General features: G+C 45.8%; 1 protein-coding gene across 22 annotated transcripts in view; it reads right to left on the bottom strand.

Moving 5' to 3' along the window:
* DST (dystonin) overlaps positions 1-25879 on the bottom strand; it is a 519362-nt gene that overhangs the window by 87856 nt on the left and 405627 nt on the right. For all 22 annotated transcript variants that reach the window (XM_061397801.1, XM_061397789.1, XM_061397783.1 and 19 more), the window contains 4 exons: positions 25374-25503; positions 22221-22420; positions 20325-20820; positions 16805-18276 (listed from right to left, as the gene is read on the bottom strand). In XM_061397801.1, the coding sequence (XP_061253785.1) occupies positions 16805-18276; positions 20325-20820; positions 22221-22420; positions 25374-25503 (2298 nt within the window). The remainder of the gene's footprint in view (positions 1-16804; positions 18277-20324; positions 20821-22220; positions 22421-25373; positions 25504-25879) is intronic.

Raw genomic sequence — 25879 nt, 5'->3', positions numbered from 1 at the left:
ACTACATAAATGTAACAGTCCAAGTGAATGAATAGTTCAACAGAATATAGGAAAACACAATAAAAGCAAATATCAAAATAGGAGTTGAGAAAACACTACAGGCACAGTATGGAAAATAATTCTGAAAGATGTAGAGGCTGCCAAACTCCCCAGACTTTGGCCCATGCCAGCATATGTCTGTGCTATATAGTATGAATGAGTACATTAAAGAAGAGCAAACAAAAAATGCATGATCACCTCTTCTAAAAGTCCCCTTTCAGCAAAAAGCCCAAACTTTCTGACAGTTTCCACACTAGCTAATTGCTTCTATAGAACAATACTCAATATAAAAAGTCAATTACACACAGAGAATTATAGGAGTTCCCCAAATCACGGGGACAAATACATAAAATTTTTCATAATTTTTAAAAGGCATTAATGTACCTAATAAGTCAACAGAAACACTGCAAGTTAGTGAAAACAGAATTCTGCCATATGATCCCACTTCTTTTCTATACCACTTTCCAAGTTACTATTTCTAGGAATAGCTGTAGATATGTTTTACTACTTACCAAAAAAAAAAAAAAAAGAGGGGGAGGAAAACGGCTACATTTTTAATTCCGGGAACTTGTCTGGTACATAAGGATTCAGGGAAGTTTTGTTCTCGCCCACAGCTAGTTTTCGGTGGAGAAGGCACCACTCCAGTACTCTTGCCTGGCAAATCCCATGGACGGAGAAGCCTGGTAGGGCTAAGGACTGAGTGACTTCACTTTCACTCTTTACGTTCATGCATTGGAGAAGGAAATGGCAACCCACTCCAGTATTCTTGCCTGGCAAATCCCAGGGACGGCGGAGCCTGGTGGACTGCCGTCTATGGGGTCGCACAGAGTCGGACACGACTGAAGCGACTTAGCAGTAGCATAGCTAGTTTTCAGGGCAAAAAACAACAAAACTAATAAAAATGTTCCGGTAAAGTGTCTTAACCTCTCGTCTTGGTTTGAAAGGAATGGATTTCAGGGTTGTCTATCAGCATAGTTCAGGCTGAGTCTAGTAATTTTCAAAAGTGCTTCTCAATATTCACTAAGGGTTAAAAAAAAAAAAAAAACTACTAAAGAATCTATATACTCTAAGAGTTTAATTACTTTCTACAAATAAACTACAAAATCCTTTATAGTAAGCAAACACTCTGTTAAGCTCTCAAACTAGCACAGCATTCAATGCAAGGAAAGGGCATGGCTAATTAGATCAATTATTTCATAGACTGATAGCATCCAAAAGCCTTATCTCTCAGTAACAAAATACCTAGGAAGAGAGACTCTTCCTAAGGCTAACCCTCAAGCATACAAACACAAGAGAAGCTTAAAATAAAGTAAAATTACCTCTGAGGCAAAGTTTACCAGAAGAGCTTAGGAAAAGGATCAAAATAGCTGAACTTCAATCTAAGTGGGAAGAAAAAAATTACAGGCTTGACAACCGACGTCTCCCTATGACAAGGCTGCACCCTTCACGAGCTCACTTCACTCAGCACTTAGCAAAAGGGAAGGCGGGCTTCGTGGACTGCAGAAGGCAGCACAACCGCTTTTCCCCGCATGCAGAGCTGCAGAGAGAACACTTTGAGCACGTGTACAGAGTCCTCAGCTTGAGGAGAGCACTTCTCAGACCACAACAATGGAACACTGTGTTTGCTCCTTCCTAAGCCCCTTCAAGCTTAATAAATCCCATATAACTGCCCTTAAGTGGCAGGACCTTAAACCACAATTTGTGGAGAAGCCTAAGCTTAACATGAATTCACAGTGGAGGGGGGGCATGCAAATGAAGGGGAACGGCCACCATCCTACCACCAGGAGCAGGAACGCAAACAGCTGGCAGTGATCATGCTCCTCAGGAACCATCCCTAATTAGCTTGCAGTGATCGATGGATCAATGTCTGCCATCTGGCTGGGTACCAGTCAACCACCCCTTGCCCCCCGCCCACTGCACCCCAGCCAGAGACAGGACAGGACTGACCATGGTCAGAGACACCAGTGACCACTTGATGGCAAATTTCCCATGCCTATTAATTACCTGAGCAGAGTGAAAGCCATTACAGACAGGGTCCAAGGTTCCTGCATGGGCCCCTGTTTTCCGGGGAGCGGCTTGCTTTCTTACTGCTCTGAATTGTGAGGAGCACGGCTCACAGACCGCCTCCATCTCCTGGACAGAAAGAGGAGCCTCCACACCCTCTTGGGATGCTACGTTGGATTCTTCTGAATCGTACTGTGTCAATAACGTCAGATTTTCCACTAAACCCGTGCCATCCCAATCTATGACATTTCCCCCCAGATCTGTGCAAGAGACAGCCAGCTCCTCGGGAGAGTCTCCCACAAATTCCCTCCTTTGGGCAGTGGTTTGGAATTCTCCTGATCCATAGGTTCTTCCTTCTTCTCTGGGATTAGAAATGCACTTGCTTTCTCCCTCTCTTGGCAGAATGAATGAACCACCCTTAAGAGCGCTCTCTCTGACATCATCCTGCAGGCAGCTGTTTTCACCACGGATTTCCCTTTGACCATGGACAGGTTTCGTTTCCTCTGGTGGAGAAGCATCATGTAAAATCATCTTGAAGTTGTCATCAAGGTGGGTGCTTCTGCATGAAAGCAAGGGCATCTTCTGTTCGCTGATGGAATTAACAGAAAAAAAGGGTCTGTATTGCTCTGCGGTGTGAGCACCTTCCACAGAAGACAGGCTTCTGATTTGGGACAGGTCTCCGGGGAAAAGGCGCTGCTTTTCCTCCCTCTCCGCCGGAGGGCCGCACAAGCCAGAGTCGTCCTCCTCCGACGTGAGAGAGCTAGTAGCCCCTCTGCACTTGCCAGCCTTGGCAACAGCATCTGACAGATCAGCAGGTTCAACAAAAGAGCTTTCACTTTTGTTTGCATAATCCACGAAATTGGCCGGGACGAACATTCGCCATGACCGTCTATGCTCTTTCTTTTCCGCATGGGATTTGGCTTTGGGTAAGCCTGTGCTCCGGATGACGTCGCTATTGAGTTTGAGGGCATCAAAGATCATCTTTTCATCGAGCTTGTGGGCTTCACGGCCTCTCAGCTCGAACGCACTGGAAGAAGCAAGGGGACCGTTGGAGCACAAAGAGCTGACATCCAGTGTTCTGTGACTGTAGGGTAAAGTCCGGTCTGTGAAGTGCCTGGAAGACAGGCTGCCCTTGGAACCCGAGTCAATCTGCTCATTCAGCCTAACCGTGTCATAGATGGAGCGCTGGGGGACATAGCAGTCCTCAATGTTGAGATCCTCCTCCTCCTCACCTTTTCCTACGCAAGGGGGATTCTGACGTAAACAGTCTGGTCTGCTCAGCGGCTTCCCCATTGCGGAGCCCGTTACAACAAACACTGCAGCTCTTGACGCAGAAAGTGGGAAGTAAGGCCAGGCATGTTCCAGAAAAGCACACTTCTGAACAGAACTATAAAGTGTCTCCAGCCCAAAGATGCATCTTAGATAACACACGTCATCACAGATGAGGGGCTGAAGGCCAGCAGCAGGGCACCAGTCCACGTGCAATCCTCCCTTTACCTGGTTGTGTGAGAATGATTCTCAAAAATAAAGTGCATCCAATAACAGAGAACTGAAGTCTCCTCCCCAGCCCCTGGAAGTTCCCTTTCACATACTCCAAAACACAGAAAAAAGAAAACAAATAATACACTTATCAGTGGCTCAAACACTCAGAACATTCCATTGTCGGTCCATTTCCCTTTTTATTCTAATTCTGCATCTGAGATTTCCAGATTACAATTTCCCCAGGAGCAAGCATCTTTATCCACTGAGTGTCAATTTCAGCAGAGGTCTGGTTAATTGTAATCCACTTAAACACAGCTTGCAAAACTCCATCTCTTATAAATAAACCAAGGTTCAGAAATTTAAAAACACTTGGAGACTTGAGACCACAGACTATTCCGATGAAGGCACAGATCAAGTCTTCAGAGAAAAATAAGTCTAACACACTGTAAGAAAGTTCAAATTTTCTTTTACTCTTTTTGGGAGTAGCTATAAATAATCCTGATTCGAAAGGCAGGCTCTTCCCATATTAAGCGTCTTCGAGGCTATTCAGAATTATCCAAAGAGGAAAAAAATAGGCTTTTGGAAGGCCAGGCCGGCACAGTCTAGCAACCGTTCGAAGTAAATAGACAGCATGGTGTAGTATAAACTCCATTCAGAGAAAAAAAAATAAAAGTCATTTTCAAAGAGTCTTATCTGATCTTCCTTAAGACAGCTGATTCCACCTGAGGCCACCACAGTGGAGAGCAGCCCCGCACTTCCTCCGAGGCTGGGCAGCCGCGCGGCGGGGCGGCGGGCGGGCGGGCGGGCGTCCCGAGCCTGGGCGCTCCGGGGGCGCATCTGCCGCGCGCCCCTCGCCGAGGCCCGGGGCCCGCTCCGCCGCTACGCGCTCCCGAGACCCGGCTCGGCGGGCATGTGCCCCGGACTCCGGCCCCGGCCGGCCGGGCGCCCGTAAGTCTTTCAGGGGGAGGTGCCCAGAGGCGGGCGGCGGGAGGCAACCGCCCGGCGGTGACATCAGCGCGAACCAGACCCGGCCCGGGGGCGCGCAGCGGGCGCGGGGGCGCGACCGGCCGGCGGGGCGGGGGCCACCTCCGCGCGGACAGCGGGGCCCCGCGGGAACCGCGCCCCACCCTACCCCGCAGAGAGAAATGGGGAGTCGGGCTAACCCGCCCACCGGGAACCACTCTAGGGGCGCTGCTGCGGCGGACTCGCAGCCCTTCGAGGTCCGCGATGTAGAGCGCGCATCACTTTCAAGTCGGATCTCCTGTCGTTCTTTTTAAAAGCCCAAGTTCAAGTCGAACTGTTCTCCGGAGGAAACCACTCCTTAGGGTATGGAGCCCTGGGCACCGTGGACGTGGATATGAGCCGTTACTAATAACTATGCATGCCTCTCGAGGTTACTGCAAGGCTTGGGCTAAGATCAAGGGCGGTTAAGCGACCCTGGATATTTCATTAACAAAATCACAGCCAGGGAGTTTTATCCACTGAACAAACACTCTTTAAATAATACTGTTTGAAAATTAACTCAGCAAGCCAAATCTTAGCCTTTGGCGGGGGGAGAAAATATCACAGTTTCATTTAAATAAACTAAGATCTATCCATTCTTTATTTTATGAAATAAGCAATCATGCCAGAATAGCAGATAGAGGGCAGATTTTCTTTCCTCAAACTCACAAAATAATCTTTCGAACATAAATAAAACTCTGCTGGCCCCAAGTGAAGACAGGTCTAGTAAAAACAACAGTAAACTTCTCTGATAACAGAAGAGATGTGGGAGGGGCCTTTTGTACCTTTCGTGAGAAAATGATTCCAAAATGATTTTTTATAAAAGTAAGAACTGAATCTTTTTTTTAAAAAAAATCTATCCATAACCAGAACTCTATAGGCAACATACCCATTCACTTATTAGATGTAACTCATATTAAGTTGGAAAAAATATATACATAGCCAACTATAAGGGATAATATACATAATAAACTACCCATCAACATAATAATATCAAAGCCCACTCTTCACGGTCAAGAAGTGAAATATCTCAGCAAGCACTTGATTCTATCTGAGCACACAGGCTGTTCTGCTGCCTGGATAATAAGACAAAGAAAACCCGCCCACAGTTACCATGTTTGAACAATGAGTCGGGCACCAGGCCACAATCAGCAGAGATGGAGGGACTGACTGCCAGCTGCCACGGCCTTCCTTACGCAAGTAGCTCCTGGGAAGCTACTCACTCGTGGCTACGTGGATAAGAAAGTTTCCACAAAGTGTGGACCAGAGTTGCTCACAGAACTTTTCCTAAGAAACAACGGCCCTCCTTCCAGCCCCCGTAGGCTCTAACTCTAAATCATGAACTCAGTTCTAATTTGGTCTTCCAGCTCTCTGTAAAGCTAAAGACAGCAACCCTGCATTTGAAATGAAGAGTACACTTTTAAAGCTACACAAATAATTCATTCATAATTTCAGCCATTCATCAAACAGGCTCCACTATCTGCCAAGCAGCACAGGAAACCCTGGCAAAGTGCAGGTGCCCAGAGAGGCAGGACCCTCACCCCATGTGACTGACAGTGAGGTGGAGAGTGTGGATGAGAAAGTGTGTGGGACACAGCCGGGAAGCAGGAAGTGCGATGGAGAAATCTCCTCTGATGGATTATATTTAACAGTGCACCATTTATTTAATAACTGAGTTCCTATTTTATTAAGCTGATTTCAACTAACTCTACAAAAGATGATCCTGGTACATTAGTGTTCCATTTGATATTTGTACTCTTAACATTATATTGGTATTGATGACAACAACTTGTATATTTATCTTTGTTACCTGAAATCAGATTCCAAAGATATATCTGGGTAACTTAAGAGAACTCATATTTAGAGCAGGACCCGACTGGTTGATCATTTCTTCCTAAATTCGAGTTATACAGCTACTTTTCAATGAGATGCTCTCTAAAGTTAGTATTAATAAAATCAAAATGTATTGAACTGTGTTAAATATGTTTACCATTATACATATAAGAAATATACAATGAATAAATGAGCAAAGCTCTTCCGAAAAGCAGTCAAAAGTATTCAGAAATCACAATGTTAAACTGGTCTCGAAAGGCAAGTCTACACAGCCTACTTGATGTGATCCAGTTAAAATACTTTGTAAAGGTAGATAATTTTGGAAAAGTACACAAACACTAGTTGAATTATAAGCAAGAAATATTTTATATTTCTAAAATTAAAAAAGAAAGTTTCTGAAGAATCTTACCACAAAGTATCATACAATGATCCATGTCTTAGAAAAGATAAAAGGCCAATTTTATCAACTGAAACATGGAGTTTTTAGAGCTGAAAGGCTAGAAATATTAGGAAATTCAAGTGTAGTAAGTGGACAACGTTTGTGAGTAAATGCAATATTATCCATAAAAGCTGATGAACTTATCTTCCTGGCCCAGTAGCTCCTGAAATATGAATTAGAAGCCAGACAAGAGATGTGTGGGGTGTTTTGTTTTAAGTACAAACCTAGGACTTAGAGACAACAATTTCTATTATTCTTTCTAAAACAGATATGCTTTTTGCTAAGGAAAACTGAAAGCATCTTAGGTTCTCAGGTTTTAAAGTGATAAACTTCTTTTCATGCATGGATAAAGGATCTTCAAGAATAGTCATCAGATGAATGTGAGTGTGCGTGCATGCTAAGTTGCTTCAGCTGTGTCTGACTCTTCCTTTGCGACTCTGTGGACTGTAGCCCACCAGACTCCTCTATCCGTGGGATTCTCCAGGCAAGAATACTGCAGTGGGCTGCCATGCCTTCCTCCAGGCGTCTCCTGTTGCTCCTGCACTGCAGGCAGATTCTTACTGCTAAGTCACCGGGGAAACTCCATTAGATGACTACGCAGTAACTATTTATTTCAGTTTAACACACTTTACATTTGAAGGAAAGAAGGGTATTCAGACCCCATGACCAAAGCAAACAAGTAATGAAACTTATCAGACTGACTGGTCTTGATGGATATTTATCTTGAACATTGGGTAGGGCCTTTAAACGTGCGCTCCTTAGCTTCCTGTGAGTTATCTTCACAGCATTTACCAACTGAGGCTATTTTTTAATGAATGAATAGAGATCTAGATGAATGTTTAAAAAACATTAACTCATCAGATTTTCTTATCAAGAAACCTACATCATTTCATAACAACAAAGCAAATTCCTCTCTCTCTCTGTTCCCATCTCTCACACACATGGACACCCATACCTTTAAGCAACTTCCCACGTGAGTAAAATAAATTATGTAGGTCTCCTTTTATCTAAGGAAGGCCCTTGATAATGACAAGAGATGCTACAGCCTGGCATTTTTCAGGGGTGGGGAGTGGGAACCACTTTAAGATACAAATTTATCCAGATAACAATAAACCACCAAAAAGTCCCCTGGTATGAAATCACTGGCTGGAACTGTGTTGAGAATGACCCACTTTGACTCCTTGACCTTTCTTTTGTAATTGAAGTGTAGTTGATTTACAATGTTTACAATACTGTGTTAGTTCCCGGTGAATAGCCATCTACACACACACACACACACACACACACACACACATAATCTATTACAAGATATTGAATATAGTTCCCTGGTGTCCAGTAGGTCCTTGTTGTCTATCTGTTTTATATCTTGTAGTATATATCTGGCTAATCCCAAACTCCTAATTTATCCCTCACTCCCCTTTCTCTGCTGGTCACTGTAAGTTTGTTTTCTGTGTTTAACTCCTGGGTCTTCAGTGAAGCCACAGGAGTTAAGAGGTCACAGGACACCCAGAGCATGGCATCAGTTAGAAGCAGACATGGAAAGAGAGCCCGCAGGCCACGCTCCCAGGAGCAAAGCCTTTCAAAGCATGAAGGCCCACCTGCTCCGCTGGCATGCGTGGTGGAACCCTGCCCCACGGCAGCACCATCCCCGCAGCATGGCGTGGCCTCTGCGTCCGTGGGCCTTCTCGCTTGCCAGCACAGCTGAGATTTCTTCTTCCTAGCATCCTAAAGCCACTCTGACACAGCTGACTGAATAAACGGGACCAGCTGATACAGCCCATGCATCAAGGGGTAGTTTCTACAGTGGAAATAGTCACCTTTAAATATACCAGAGGAAGGTGCTGTGAAATCTGCCTACTAATACAGGTTTATTAACAAAAATCCAGGCAAGTAAGACTATTTCCCCCATGAAAAACCACTTCTGAGAAAGCTTTACTGAATTTCCTCCTGTTCTCAACAAAACAGAGAACAATCTGCCATTGATCTCAAATGGAACAATATGGAGCACTTAAAAACCACTATTAAAGCATTCTTTGGACAGTTTACTTTTATCTTGGAAAATATGGTGACATTACAGAGGTTGTTTCAGGATCATTTAATAAATATCTTAATAGGATACTTGGAAAGTGATTTTTTTTTAGCAGTACTATTTACAAATAGGATCAAATAACCCGGCTGCGCCAGCTTCATGGCACCTGTCATTTTAGGTCCCCCAGCATTCATAGGAGGATGCTGGGTGCCCACTGCCTTCCCCTGTGCCCAAGAACATTCATCACGGCACAGTTACATGTGTTCTGGTTTTTGTATCCGGTTTCAACTTGGCTGTCAGGGAAATTAAAATGGAGGAAGTCTTCAGGCTCTAGAAGCAAGAGCCAGCCTCTGACCTGCCTCCGACCCTGGCTTCCACGCCTGCCCTAGAAGCACAGCAAGTCACACAGCACCGTAGATAAGAAAGGATATGTCCTGGAATCTCTTAAGCCCCTGAGGGCCTGGCCAATCCCCTACGGTGTAAGAAGTCTTCTGACTCACAAGGTGAAACAAGCAGCACTGTAAAAACTAAACCAGAGACAGACTTGCGTGTGCAAGCACGATGACATCACTTGCAGCCTGTGATTACAAGCAGGAGTCCACAAAACTGCAATTTGAAGTCTTGCCCATGGGGTGGACACACTGCTCGGGACCCTTTCCCAACTGGGATTCCAGACTGCTGTCAACAAGGGACTTTCCAGCACTGTTTAATCTGGATGTAGGTGGTTGGCTCAATTTGGTGATGTATATGCTATTACTTCCTTCTTGGGCTCCAAAATCACTGCAGACGGTTACTGCAGCATGAAATTAAAAGACACTTGCTCCTTGGTAGAAAAGCTGTGACCAACCTAGACAGTATATTAAAAAGCAGAGACATTACTTTGCTGACAAAGGTCGGTACAGTCAAAGCTATGGTTTTTCCAACAGTCAAGTAAGGATGTGAGAGTTGGACCATAAAGAGGGCTGAGCGCTGAAGAAATGCTTCAAACTGTGGTGTTGGAAAAGACTCTTGAGAGTCCCTTGGACTGCAAGGAGATCAAACCAGTTAATCCTAAAGGAAATCAACCCTGAATATTCATTGGAAGGACTGATGCTGAAGCTGACGCTCCAATACTTTGGTCACCTGATGCGAAGAGCTGACTCATTGGAAAAGACCCTGATGCTGGCAAAGACTGAAGGCAGGAGGAGAAGGGGACAAAAGAGGATGAGATGGTTGGATGGCATCACTAACTCAATGGACACGAGTTTGAGCACACTCTGGGATATGGTGGAGGACAGGGAAGCCTGGCGTGCTGCGGGCCATGGGGTCACAGAGACTTGGACACAACTGAGTGACTGAACAACAGCATTGTTCCTATTTCTTTTCTTTTAATGACTGTACCTCAAGATTAAGTCAAATAATCTAGAAAAAAATGAAACTTTTTTTGTGTGTAACAAGTGGTTTCTTTTGTTAATGAGTTCTTCAAACCTGAAACTTAAGTACTGGCTTAAAAATTCTCTGCCTTAAGAAATTTTTGGTTCAGAGAGACGAATACCAGTGATTTGTTCATTTGTGGGAACAAACAGTGACAACTGGGGCAGCCACAGAGTGGCCGGAAAAACCAGCAACAGGTTGTGGGTGAGGCTTTCTACCGCGGCCCAGATGGAGCTGGGGAAGGTCATTATTTAGCTGGAATGTGACTGCATGTGTTCGCTAAAACATCACGTTTCTTTGCTCTTCACCGAGATTAAATCAATTCAGTGTGCTTATAATAATTACTTCACAATGATCAGAAGATCTGATTGGCTGTTGGTGACATCATAGGAAGGCCGGTGTATATTCCTTGTGTAGAATTGGTAGGTCTTTGAAACACAGTAAAAACATGAAAACCTTAATATTCTATTTGATAATGGAGTTTTGATTTGAAGACAATCTTGAGCTGAGAATCTTCAACAGGAGACAGTGATAGGGAACTCCAAAGGGACTTTTTCTTTTTGTCTGGGAATGTATGATAGTGTACACAGAATTTAATGCAATAACTTACGGAAGCATAAGTAGAAAAATGGTACTTTGGGTTATCAATAGTAATAGAAAATACATCAGTCTTTAGACATTTTAGTCCAATGACTACTATTTAAAAATAGGAAAATGATTCAAATTATTTTAAAACATAGCTGAAGTAACCCAAAAGGTAGTACCAATCTCTTTTCAGCAACCTGGAATACTTTCACTGACAGTGAATTAGCACTCTTGGTTCTGAACAATTTTTATTTTCAATCGTTACATTTGGGTTGTATTAAATATGAATTAACTTTATCCTTTCAAGGATATTAACAGCTATTTCTAAGGTTAAATTTTAGGGGGGAAAAGAATGGAACCCTAAAACTCTGTCTCACCTAGCTTATATAATCCATTATGCTCCTAGTGAATATAAGGCATCCTTACTGAGCAACTGGGTAATAGCTATGAAGCCTCAGAACAACTCAGAGGGCAGCCTATTCTATACCATGAAAAACTGTTGAAAGATTTTCCCCCTGACATTAGGTTAAACTAAAGCTCCCTGGTAGAATAATGACAAATTGCATTTTATTCCAAAGTCTATAATGAAAATAGGTCCCGCACTGTGGTGCTTTTCTGTTTCATTTTTAGAAATTATAACATAGCAAACTACTAGTTTTTTTTTTTTTTAAACTCAATACACATTATTCCAATGAAGACAATTTTTAAATCTTCCTAAAATATTATGTTAAAACTCATGTTCAACCACGTATTCCAAGTTGCTGAAAAGAGATTGGTACTACCTTTTGGGTTACTTTAGCTATGTTTTAAAAGAATTTGAATCATTTTCCTATTTCTAAATATTAGTCATTGGACTAAGCTTAATGCCCAGCAAAAGTTAGATCGAGATCTGAAATAATTTACAACTATGATCAAGAAAGATATAATTACCAGGACAAGGAAATGTTTGGTTCCCTTTCAGAAGCAGTGGTGCTGGAGGTTAACTGTTCTCATCATTAGCCTCATCACCGTATCTACGGATCTGTTTCGACAACTATAGTACCTAACATATTCTTTAAGTGCTCCTGGTGTTCTGGATTAAGACAAATAATGATTGATTGACAGATGAATGGCTAAAACAGATGTGATACATATACAAAATGGAATACTCAGCCATAAGAAAGAACATGGATGGACATAAAGACTGTCATACTGAGTGAAGTAAGTCAGATAGAGAAAAATGTCAAATGATAAACCTAAAAAAAAAAAAAAAGACAAATGCACCTATTTATAAAACAGAGACTCACAGACAGAGAAACAAGTTTATGGTTTCCCAAGGGAAAAGGTGGGGTAGGGATAAACTAGGAAGTTGGGATTAACAGATATACACACTGCTGCTGCTGCTGCTAAGTCGCTTCAGTCGTGTCCGACTCTGTGCGACCCCATAGACGGCAGCCCACCAGGCTCCCCGTCCTTGGGATTCTCCAGGCAAGAACACTCGAGTGGGTACTATATATAAAACAGATAACCAACAAGGACCTACTGTACAGCACAGGGAACTATACTGAAGATTCTTAAATAACCAATAAGGGAAATGAATCTGAAAATTTTTATATATATGTATATGGGGGAGAGAGGGATTAAACAATAAATAAATATATATATATATATATATATATATACACACACACACACACATAACTGAATCTCTGGCTGTACACCTAAAACTAACATGATATTGTAAATCAACCATACTTCAATATTAAAAAATCAGGAAAACAAACATAAATGACAACAATGGATGGTTATTCAAGGCACCCAAATCAGTCTAGAGCAAAGATGATTTGAAAGTTTCCCAGAAAAAAATGTAAGATGTGCAATGTGATGAATAAAGTTGACCAAAACACTGCACTATATTCACAAAACATCCAGGCTCTCTCTAACAACTTAACACCTACATGACCCTGGGAATGTCACTTCCCCTCCCTCGTCTCAGCTTTCTTACAATAAGATGCAAATAATAATAGGACCCAACTCTCAAGACTGTCAACTGGATTAAAGACAGTCTAGTGTTTGCTCAGTCGTGTCCAACTCTTTTCAACCCCATGGACTGCAGATGGTAGCCATGAAATTAAAAGATGCTTACTCCTTGGAAGGAAAGTTATGACCAACCTAGACAGCATATTCAAAAGCAGAGACATTACTTTACGGAACAAAGGTCCATCTCATCAAGGCTATGGTTTTTCCAGTGGTCATGTATGGATGTGAGAGTTGGACTATAAAGAAAGCTGAGCACCGAAGAATTGATGCTTATGAACTGTGGTGTTGGAGAAGACTCTTGAGAGTCCCTTGGACTGCAAGGAGATCCACCAGTCCATCCTAAACGAGATCAGTCCTGAATGTTCATTGGAAGGACTGATGTTGAAGCTGAAACTCCAATACTTTGGCCACGTGATGCCAAGAGCTAACTCACTTGAAAAGACCCTGCTGATGTGAAATATTGAAGGCAGGAGCAGAAGGGGACGACAGAGGATGAGATGGTTGGATGGCATCACCGACTCAATGGACATGAGTCTGAGTAAACTCTGGGAGTTGGTGATGGACAGGGAGGCCTGGCGTGCTGCAGTCCATGGGCTTGCAAAGAGTCAGACACGACTGAGTGACTGAACTGAACTGGACTGTAGCCCACCAGGTTTTTCCGTCCATGGCGTTTTCCAGGCAAGAATACTGGAATGGGTTGCAATTTCCTTCTCCAAGTGTTATGCTTGACACACAGAAAGTGAAAGAAAGTGAAGTCGCTCAGTCGTGTCCGACTCTTTGCGACCCCATGGACTGTAGCCTATCAGGCTCCTCCGTCCATGGGATTTTCCAGGCAAGAGTGCTGGAATGGATTGCCATTTCCTTCTCCAGGGGATCTTCCCAACCCAGGAATACAACCCGGGTCTCCCACATTGCAGGCAGACGCTTTACCATCTGAGCCACCAGGGAAGCCCACAATAAATGTTAATCGTTGTAATGGTTATTTTTCAGAACATGCACATGTAACACACACACAGAAAACAGAATGAGTGACTGTGTAAGCCACTGTCTTTATTCACCATACATTCCTGTTCTTTTTTACCCATGGCACTGGTATACCAAAGGCAGATAACTGTCTCCTTGGAAACTTTTATTTCAATCACTGGGTTTCAAGACACTGAAGCTATGTCATGATATTATTATTACTCGATTTCGTTAAAAGCAGTCAACTCCCTCCAAAGTAATCAGAAAACAAATACAGCATGTCAAGTGGCTTACTTCAGAAGACATGATCCCTTTGTTTTTCTTCACAGTCAAATAAAACAATCTCTGTATACATGAACGGTAACGAGGCTTATTTAGTGCTTTTCAGTTTGCAAAATACTTTCAAAGAAATAGTGATTTTTTTTCTTACAAATAGTTGAAGTAGTGAAAAGAGACGGAGAAGGCAATGGCACCCCACTCTGGTACTCTTGCCTGGAGAATCCCATGGACGGAGGAGCCTGGTGGGCCATAGTCCATGGGGTCGCTAAGAGTCGGACACGACTGAGCAACTTCACTTTCACTTTTCACTTTCATGCATTGGAGAAGGAAATGGCAACCCACTCCAGTGTTCTTGCCTGGGAATCCCAGGGACGGGGGAGCCTGGTGGGCTGCCATCTATGGGGTCACACAGAGTCGGACACGACTGAAGTGACTTAGCAGCAGCAGTGAAAAGAGATGAGGCCTACTCTTTTTTTTTCTACACAAAGTCACAGAACATCTAGGGAAATGGTACCACTTCATGAAGGCAGTGAACAGAGCCAACTTGCATCAGTGCAAAGACCATCTGATCACTGTCATGTAAGCATCAAGCCTTGCTTGTTGGGCTCCACAAAAATTCCAGAGACTCACTCCTCAGAGCCTCCACCCAGTCTTCCAAGTTGCAATGGCCACAGAATTTTGTTTTTCTAATACAGAATTATCTTATATGAAACCTTTATTTTTCAAACCACAAGTATGACAGTGTGACAGAGAAATGAAGGGAGTTAAGTCAACAGTGAGGCCGCTCCTTCCACCTCCAGAATCAAGACCCAAATTCAGAACCGCAGGTTTTTAAGCCCTGCAGGGACGGGGCTTCAAAGGCACTCCATAAACAGCAAATAATCATGTTAGTAACAGAGAAGAAAAAGAAGCTACTTTGAAGTTACTTTTTAAAATTCAGTCACCTAAAAACAATGTCATGAAAGAGAAGCAAAGGAAAGACATTGTCAAGTACAGTAGCAGAGAATTTTGAAGTCTATTTGATTTATATTCATTTCTCCTGGGAAATGATTTCTAGGTTTGCAAATTCTGTTTGTATTTGATCCTCTCTGATGTTTCACGGGCTGGCGGTGGGACTCAGCGTCACACAGGCCTTTACTGCAAAGCAGAATGAACCTCGTGGATGGTCCCCCAGCCACTCCACAGGCTCCCGTCAGTCCCAAGCAGCAAAGGCTGGGCAGCCAGGACCTTCCCTCTGTCCCCATCCAGATGGGATTCTGTGCACGACACCCTGAGCAAGGCCACATTACTGACCCGGACCCTGGCACTGACCTCACCACCTTCTCCTGCACCCCATCGTCAGGCATCACTGCCGCTGCTGGTGAGAAATGTGTACTCACTCCAAGTGTACAGCCCCACGTGTACTCAGCTCCACGTGTACTCGGCCCAAGTGTACAGCCCCACATGTACTCAGCCCCACGTGTACAGCCCCACATATGAAATGAAAGTCATTCAGTCGTGTCCGACTCTTTGTGACCCCTTGGACTATATGGTCTATGGAATTCTCCAGGCCAGAATACTGGAGTGGGTAGCCTTTCCCTTCTCCAGGGGATCTTCCCAACCCAGGGATCGAACCAGGCTCTCCTGCATTACAGGCAGATTCTTTACCAGCTGAGCCACAAGGGAAGCCCCACGTGTACTCAGTCCCAGGGCGCTCACAGTCCCATCAGAAATAATTTACTCGCAATCGTCTGGGGCATGAGCCCCAAATCTTAAGTTTTATAGACCCAGGATTACAAAAGGGAAACTCTGCTTTTAAAAGAAGAATTTGGGGAAAAAACTAAGCTAAAAAGGAGAAGAAGACCATGAAAAGGATAAGGGGAGGAAGAGACTGTAATTCACCATGAGAGAAAATGCGAGGACACAAACAGAAGAGCACACACTCGTGATGGGTGGATGCGCCGGTCTCCGTGGTCGAGTTGTGGGAGCCGTGAGCGACGTCAGAAACCGACACCAGGCTTCCCTGGAGGCTCAGGGGTAAAGAATCAGCCTGCCAGTGCAGGAGACAGGCTTCAGTCCCCAGCACAGGAGACTGCACACGCCATGGAGCAGCTAAGCCTGGGTGCCACGTTCCTCGGGCCTGTGCGCCAGAAGGCAGGGGTGCCCAGTGCTGGGCCCCGGAGCCTGCGTTCCGAAACCAGAGCAGCCACCACAACAGGATGCCCGCACACCACCTCTGGAGAGCAGCCCCGCAAGTAGGGAAAGCGCCCGCACGGCAACGAAGACCCAGCAGAGCCAAATGCAAATAAATGAAATTTAAAAAAATAGACACCAGCCTTCCAAGCACCCTGTGACTTCCTAGGTCATCTCAAGCCTTATCCCACAAGAGGCCAAAGCAGAAGCAGAAGGACCCACCTGCCCTGCCCAGATACCCGCTACACAGATGCTCATTTGAGCTCCAACACTGCCTGGTGATCCTACTTGAAGATGCTGCAAAACAGGCCACCTCCTTCTCTGTCAACCAGTCTTCTTTTTTTTAATGGAAGTTTTATTTTTTATTTTATTATCATTATTATTTTTGGTCACGCTGCAAGATATGTGGGATTTCAGTTCGACCAGGGATCGAACCTGTGCCCCCTGCAGCGGAAGCATAGAGTCTTAACCACTGGGCCACCAGGAAATCTCTATTCACATCTCTGAATAACCAAAACGCAGAATAAAAAGGAAGCACTCCCTACCTTGAACACATCGAGCTGTTGATTAATTGTTTCTGTTTCCATGCCAACGGGGCCTTGAGACTCCTCAAGCTCCTCAGCCTTCTGGAGCAGAGTAGAAAACTCCTGGAGTTTGCTATAGAATTCCTCAAGGCGCACAATGGTCCCTTCGACCTGCTCTTTCCTGGCTTGTGCACGGTCCCAGAGCTTGTTGCACTGTTTGCTTAAAGCCTCCAGGTCCCGCTTAATGCCGACGAGGTCGGGAGAGGCTTCCTCCGTGGCCAGCATCATCTTGCAGGTCTTATTGGCATTGGCGTTGTTTGCGATGAGCGCATCCAGCTTCTCCAGGAAGGCTCTGATGGCTTCCTTCTGCTTCTGCAGTGTCTCCGCGTCTCTCCCAACTGGGGCCATGCCGTCCAGCTCATCATCAAACTCTGCGAACTGAGAAAACATCTCTCGGATGGTGTTCTGGAAATGGCCAATGCCCTGAAGCTTGGTTTCTAAGAACGAGCACTTGTCGTCCACCTGCTGGCTAAGGGAGTCGTGCTCCTGAGCTAAGGTCTCCGCTTGGAGCAGGATCTCAGAGGTGCCCTTGGAGTCAGAGGCCTCCGCCACGAGGTCCCGGGCAAGCCCCTGGGCCAGATCCACCTGCGACTTCAAGGTCTGGAGGGCTTTCTGCTGGGTCTGCAACACGGTCAGGGACTTGCTGCTGTGAGCCTGGGGCCCCAGGGAGTCGTGCACCGCGAGCTGGTCCTTTGCACCCTGAAGCTGGCGCTGAGCTTCTCTGGAAACTTCCTGGAACTCTTTAAACTTCTGGGCCATGTTCTCAAGGGAGAATTTCTTCCTGTGCACCTGCTCAGTGACCGTGTCCACCTTCCGGAGCAGGCACTCCCTCTCCTCTGCTACCACCTCCTGGTCCACCTCACAGACGCCGAGCAGGCTGCCAGCTGCACCACTCAGCTGCTCCACCAGCCCGAAATGCTGGTCCATCTCCTTCTGCAGAGCCTTCAGCCGGGCGAGGGCGTTCTCTGTCTCAGCGGGATCCAAGCTACACTTGATTTCCTCAAGGCTGCCTTGACATCTGTCTATCCACGGCCTGAGCGTGTCCACGTGCTCTTTATACTTGAGGGCTCTCTCCAGCGTGTCCTTCACCCTGTCTTCTCGGTCCTTCACCTGCTTCTGCAGTCCATCCCAGTTGGTTTTAATAGTGTTCAGCTGTAACTGCAAGGCTACTTTCTCAGACCCTTGGGTTTTTAGTAACAGGTTTTCGCCTTCCGCAATGGTTTTCTCATAAAGGTGAGACTGGGCAGTCAGCGTTTTCCTGAAGTCTTTCTGATCTTTCACTAATGACTCCAAGACGTCAACTTTGGCGGATATCAGGGGAGACTTGTTTTGTTCTTCCTTCTTAGTATCCAGCCAAGCCTGGAAATCTCTAGACATTTGCTGAAATTGGTGAGAGCTGGCACAGGCTGATTGAAGGTGCTCGACATGGGTCTCTAAAAAGTGAAATCACAGACAGGTTTATTTTACATCAAAATGTTGAACGAACCTGTGAAAAGCTAAGGGAAAAACCACCAACTAGAAACACAGAGTAATCTAAATGCAAAGGCTACTAGCACTGACGTTGTACACAAAGAGTGGGTGGGAGGGCAAGAGAAGGGCTCTACAAGAAGAAGAGGGAGCTTCGTGGCCAGATGCCACAGCCACCTCTGTCCCAGGGCAGAGACGTGACTACTGCTCAAAGCTCCAGGTGATGCTGATAAACAACTCACCCCTTATCAGTCGTGACCTTTCGACCTGTGTGATTTCCCCCGCTTTGGCTGCACAGCATGCAGGATCTCAGTCCCTGGACTAGGGACCGAACCTGTGTCCCTGCCTCGGGAGCAAGGAACCTAACCACTGAACCACCAGGGAAGTCCCACCTGTACAATTTTTACCCATCACTTGGACAAAATAAGGCAGTCTGCGAGGACTACAGGGTTCTGGGTTTCAATCAGCCTGTTATGTGCTGCAGGGCCCGGGGCGAATGACTGAAGCCCAAGGTCTCATTTCCCCAAGTCTGAAGCAGCAACACTGACAGACGCTGTCTCGGGCGTGAGGGGACCCTGCATGCACTGAGCTGAACGCCAGTGATGGAACAGGGCTCCTGATGGAGTCATCACCACTGTGATCGTCACAGCTCGTATCTGCTACCCGCACCACATCAGAATCCAGGGACAAGCCTGAAATGGTTGCTCCGATCAGTAAACAAGTCCAATCCGTTATTAACAAACATAAACTGGGTGAGGGTGTTTCTCTGCAAACGACACAAACAGACGCCCGTGCGCTCTCCTCTGCCCGGCCCCACTCGGCCCAGAAGCACCTCGGCGGGCGAGAGGGGAACGGGCAGGGCGGCTCTCTCCCACGTGTCTCTTGGGAGAAGCTCCCGTGACACAGCCAGACGAACTAACTGCGGGCAAGAAAATGACACCAAGCCTTTTTGGTAACTGTTCATCTCCTTTCCCGATAAAAACAAAACTGTGACGTAGCATGAACGTCTACACTTTTAAAAATCAATTTTTCTATTTTTTTTTTTACTATTTTCTTTAAAATGAAGCATAGGTGATTTACGAAGTTGTGTTAACTTCCGCTGTAGAGCAAAGTGATTCAGTTTTACATATACACACATTCTTTTTCATATTCCTTACCATTATGGTTTATCCCAGGACACTGAATACAGTTTCCTGTGCTGTACGGCAGGACTCTGTTGTTTATGCATTCTATGTTATATCCTATGATAAACCATAATGGAAAAGAATATTTAAAAAGAATGTGTGTGTGTGTGTGTGTGTGTAACTGAATCACAGGCTTCCTATGTAGCTCATGGGAATCCGCCTGCCAAGGCAGAAGACTTGGGAGACATGAGTTTGGTCGCTGGGTCAGGAAGATCCCCTGGAGGAGGGCATGGCAACCCACTCCAGTGTTCTTGCCAAGAAAATCCCAAGGACGGAGGAGCCTGGCAGGCTACCAGTCTGTGGGATCACAGAGTTGAAGACGACAGAGCACGCGTGCATAACTGAATCACTCTGCTGCACAATGCCAAAATTAACACAACACTGTGATTAAAAAAAACAAACAAAAAACAAAAAACACTGTGATTAACTAAACTTCAACAACAACAACAAAAATTTTTTTAAATAGTATGCATCTGCTAGCCTCAGACTCCCTCACCGTCACTCCCCTATCCCTCTCCCCTTGGCGGTCTCAAGTCTACTCTCGCTCTCTGTTCGTCTGTGAACACCAGTCGGGGGCACCTGAGATTTCCCGGGCCAGCTGTGCGGTGGCCTGCGCCCACACCGGATCCCCCGGCACCTGCACAGACCCCACCCCGCAGGCCGTGTGCACGGCGGCCAGGACCTGCGTTCCACGTGCCTGAGACTGCCTCTTCACACACACTTCTCACTACGGGCAGGTCCTCTGTCGGAGCCCGATTTACCCGGCAGCTTGGCTTGTTCATGGATCCCTCTCTCTAGGACACACGTGCACTCACAGAAGACACACACACCTGCTTTCTGCTCCAGATCCTTGAACGATTTCAAGACGCCTTCCAGCTGCCGGCTGAGCTCTGCTCTCAGATACTCTTCTCGGACCAGGGCTGCCAGGTCGTCGCCCAGGGCCTGCGCCGCACTGATCCGCTTCCCCTCCTGCTCCACCGCCTGCTTCAGCTTCTGGGCCGTTTCCAGCTGCTGGCTCATGGCGTCGGGGTGTGCACTGCCGGCCACGCTGCTGCTGAGCTGATCGTCCAGGTCGGCCAGCTTCTCGGACAGGCTTCTCAGCAGGCTTTGATACTGGGTGCTTTTCCCAACGGCCTGATCGATGCGGTCACACCGGTCCCTCAGCTGGCCGGTGAGGCTGTCCCATTTCTGGGTCACGGCCGCCAGCTGCTCCTTCACAGTCCCGTGGAGGGACGGGTGCTCCCCAGGTCTCTGCAGGATGCCCCGGCCGGCCGTGGTCAGCTGCTCGTACTGCGGCTTCCTGGTGTCGAACTCCTGCAGGAGAATCTGAGAGAAAGAGAGAGCGAGGGTAACTAAGCACACAGATGACTGGAGAACCAGTTACAGGAAACACGGCTTTATGCTTCTGCGCAGAAATGATAGTTAATTGTCTAGCTTTTATTTTTGCTTTTGTTACCGCTTTCCTAGCTCTTATTTCAAAGGCAGTGCGGTTATCATAAACTAAACCCAAAGGGCAATGCTGCCTCACAGAGATAACACTTGGTCTAAAATAACATCCCCCAAAGGGGGGGGAGAAATAAATAAATATTTTTGCTAGTCTGGGGAGAAGGAAGAGAAATTTATGCACAAGTTCTCACACACAAAGGGAAACACGGAGTTTAGACAAGTTCACATCACCCTAGCACCAAATGTGATTTTTCCTCCTTGTACTTTTCTTTTTACAGGAATTTTTGGAATGCTCTATAGCATTTTACACCAAAAAAAAAAAAAAAATGCACAGTGATAACAGTATCAGGCTATACCGATTCACGGTGCATTGATTTACAAAGATTTCTTTTTAAACCCAAGATTGATGTGTAGGCTTTTTTGTAAAGATTTAGCCAATAAATCACATCGTTCCAAGCATGCAGGCTCACAGAGGCTTTCACTGTAAAATGGATAATCTCCAAATTGTCCTTTTAATGTAATATTTTGTCTATCTCTGGGAGACCATGAACAATTATTTCTTCTCAAATGTTTCTTTACCTCTTTTGCTTCCAGCCTATTCAGATGAAGAACGTACAAGCCTAGAACAGTATGTGACTCAGCTGCCTGGACTGATTTGTATTTTCAGAGCAGGGATCAGTCTTCCTGCACGAAAACCACCCCCCGCACCGAAAGACGCTCCCGAGACCCCAGCGGCGGTGCTCCTGCGACCACGGCTGACTCACATTTTATCAGTGTTTCCCCGTGTGGATTTATCTGCTCATAATCAGATGAGTCTAAGTAACCTTGTGGGTTTCAAGGTTCCCTCTCTGCCTCCCTTCTTTCTTCTCCTCCCCAGATCAGGGCTGTTTTGCATGACCTTTCTAAGTTTCATTATCTACTACCACAGTCAAAATGAATCAAACTCCAAAGGAGTCATTTCTAAACAAGATACTAGCTTCTCATAAAAATGCTATTGCTTATGCAATCACATTAATACTTCAAAGGAGGTCCTCTTTAACAGGGGTCTGTACAAACCACAATATGAATGAGACAGTCAAGGGACGTGACCATCCATGGGCCCCGTGGGCCACTCAGGGATGCTCCAGCGCTTTGCTCCTCTGGGGTCCCCATCAGCATCACACTAGCACCTCACGGGCGTGTGATGCATCACAGATGCCCGCCCAGGCAGGCAGAGCACACACTGTCCAACGCCAGCGTACTTCCCGTGAAAACGCCCCCTTGTTAAGTCACAGGCTCACCTGCACCTGCTGCCTCTGTGTGTTCAGCATGTTCGGGTCAACTGACAAGGGCCCGAGGACGCTGACCATCAGCTCTTTTTCCACGAGCCACTGCTTTAACTGGGCCTCCACCGTCTGGAACTGGGTTAGAGTATTTGAGGATTCTTCCAGCTTTTGTTGTCTATCAACTGTCAATTGATTGAGTTCTTGCCACTTAGAATCTAAAAAACAAAAACAAGATAAAGGATGCAACAGAGGTTTGGTTTTTGTACATTTAACACAACTATACCTTAATGAAGATTACATAACAACTCAAAAGGATCCCCAATGGCCATTATTCCACCCTCATGACTCTCCCTATATAGTCTATTAAAAAGCCTAACCTAAGGGTTCATTGCATTTAACAATACAAATTTTATGGTCCTGAGGGTTGTATGTCAGCTGAAGTATACGAAAAATGAATTTGAATCTGATTTTGGAAGACGGCGTAAATTATGGGATACTCCTAAGAAACCTCACTCCTTCTAGAAGTCCTACAGAGTTTGTTTATTCACCTAGAACTGACCTACTAGAACAATGAACATATATCCTTTTCTTTAATAGCAAACCTTCAATGACCAGTTCGAGGTAAGTGACCCCCAAGTACGTGTACCCACGGCCAACCATGCCCTTCTATGCAAACCAGCAGCCCGCTGCTCGGAAGGTACGCTAAGAAATCTCACCAACCTTTTAAACTCAATGTTGGGGAAAAAAGAAAGCTATGATACTCCTATCTGAACGGGTAGATTTTTCCAGCTTTTAGATTTTTTTGAAGGTTCTTCTCTCACACATCGTGAGATGCAACAGTTAGATTTCTTTCATGACACTCCTACGTCCTCGATCACCAAACCTTAAAGCCAGTTCTTCCACTCCCAATACCCAAACGCCATGTGGGTCCCGACCCTGTTTCGCCCAGACCAGTGGTTCTCAAACTGGAGCTACGTCAGAGACCCCTGGAGTCTGCTCACACACGACTGGGGACTGAGGACTGAGGAGCAGGTCTGAGTGAGGCCTGAAGGTGCACTTCTAACACGGCCCCGGGGTGCTCAGCTCTTGCTGCCACGAGCGTGTCACACGCACACCCAGACCAGCAGCCGTCTACCCTGCTCCACCACCACCCACGACCCTCAGCTTCAGCGAACTTGTTCTTAAATAATCTCCCTTAGACATCACTGAACACGTCACTCCTGGGCTCAAAGCTCTCAATACGCCACCCACCACCATGCAGACGGCAAAATCTAACCAGCTTTGCTTGACCTGCAGAGGTGCCCCAAAACTGGCCTTGTCTGCTCATCCCAGAGTGTCTGTCCTCCTCTCGTCTGCACCGCTGGCCTCATACCCTCATCCAAACAGGGCGGGTGCACGCGGGCCCTTCTGCCCACATGCCCCATCCTGCCTTCAGGACCCGCTGGGTCTCACGCCCTGCTAGGATGCCTGCCTGCCACTGCCACCCAGACGACAGCACGCTCCCTGGAGCCAAGTTACTGACCATCCTTGAACACCAAACACTGCACAGTCAGGGAAGCTGTGATGAGCTGTGACAGACTGCTTTTCAGCCAGCACAGAGCTGCTTTTCCTATAACCCAACCCCTGAAACCTTCCCTAAGTGACATCATTCCATACCGCCTGTTCTAGTCAGTCACAATCTGACAGCAAAACAACGCAAGTAAAAATAAGCAAGGAAGAAGGAGAAATATCAAGATCTTATCAGGAAGCTTTCTGAAATATATGTTCCTCACTCCCACCCCTATTTTAAAATGCTTTGACAGTATTCTCCCAAGTAATTCTGATATTCTAGGCGACAGTCACTGAAATAGGGCCTGACTAATTATCAGGCAACAAGAGTTTCTAGCAAAATAAACCTTTCAACATTAAGATCTTTTAGGATGCCTCTTTTTTTACTGCAGCAGAGTGGATTTTACAATGTATGTCAGTTTCTGGTGTACAACAAAGTAAATCAACTACACATGTAAGGATGACTCCTACTAAACTGAAACATACTTTGAGACGTCTAAGTTCACCACAGCACGCTGCTGCTGCTAAGTCGCTTCAGTCGTGTCCGACTCTGTGTGACCCCATCAACGGCAGCTCACCAGGCTCCGCCATCCCTGGGATTCTCTAGGCAAGAACACTGGAGTGGGTTGCCATTTCCTTCTCCAAGGCATGAAAGTAAAAAGTGAAAGTCAAGTCGCTCAGTCGTGTCTGACTCCTAGCGACCCCATGGACTGCAGCCCACCAGGCTCCTCCATCCATGGGATTTTCCAGGCAAGAGTACTGGAGTGGGGTGCCACTGCCTTCTCCTCACCACAGCATAGCTAACTCTAGAGGAAGGACAAGGTATAGCTCAATGTAACGGAACAACTGACGGTGAAATGATGTTTGTGACGAGTAAGCACCTTCACTCTGTGCCCGTGTCTGAGCTGCACACACTGACTCACTGCATTCCCCAAACAGCACTACGGTGTACAGAGAACAACTCACTGTCTTACGCTCATTTCAGTGTCATCACAATAAGGAAAGGGGGCGATACGCCAACAGGGACTGTGGAGGAGATTCTGCATCTCCGAGGAACGGCGCACGCAGGGACAGGGTGGGAACGTGCACAGCACTCTTCATAAAGAGCAGAGCCCCGACCCCATGGGGAGCGGCCTCCACAGGCCTGACAGGGAAGGGCCCGGGAGCACGAAGCAGAGGCTGGCAGGGTCCCGTCGGGAACTCTGCGGCAGAAAACGGCACCCGTCTTTTCCAGACAAATAAACTAAAAGGACTCTCTACACTAAAATATAACAAAGCATAAAAAATTAGAGGCACCCAAAATCTAGCTTAAAAAAAAAAAAAAAAGACCATAAAGAAAACATGTGACTCAATGCACAGCACTGTAGTAACGAGTATCTACCTTCTTTGTAAACATAAATTTCGTTACTGTGTTTAGTGAGAAAAACAAAAGATATGCCAAGGCCTGGCCCCAGACAACATGAAATGACACTTCTGAAATTGCAAAAATAGATTCTGAAACGTGGAAGCAAATCTCAAAGTCAGGGAGACTGTCGGATAGATGTTTTCTAATAAACATTATGATTTTTTAAAAAATGCCTGGGTTCCTTTTGAAGGCCTCTGGTGTAATTGGTGACCTACCTATTTCCGTCAACATCTGCTTCCACCTGGGGGCCTCCGGCGTGTCCGGGTTCTCCTCCAGAAGCTCCGTCAGCTTGTCCTTCAACTCCTGCACTTTGTTCACATTCTGCTTCAGTTCTGCATCAAACAACTAACAAGGAAATAAAAAAAGTAACTGCATTAAAGCATGTCAACATCAAAAGACAAAGACACAATTATAATAGAGCACTTTTTTCTTTAACACGACCAAAACAGGGGGAAATATCCACAGTTAGAGGTTGAAGTGAGTGAGGACTGGATTCAGGAGTCAATTATATTTTCTTTTCCTCTTTGTAACTATTCTTCAACTAGGTGAGAAAAGAATCCCAAAGAAGAATGCTAGAGAGCTCACCCCACCACCTGGGAAGAATTTCATATATTCTCAAATCCCTCTGGAAAAAGGAAGTGACACCACTAAGACGGTAATTAACCAGAAAATCAGTCTTGAGAGAGGCTTGAGACTCTACTAGTGAATGAGCAGCTTTCTG

The sequence above is a fragment of the Bos javanicus genome, chromosome 23, assembly GCF_032452875.1.
Source record: "Bos javanicus breed banteng chromosome 23, ARS-OSU_banteng_1.0, whole genome shotgun sequence".
Classification (NCBI taxonomy): domain Eukaryota; kingdom Metazoa; phylum Chordata; class Mammalia; order Artiodactyla; family Bovidae; genus Bos; species Bos javanicus.
This window is presented reverse-complemented; position numbering and strand designations above follow the sequence as displayed.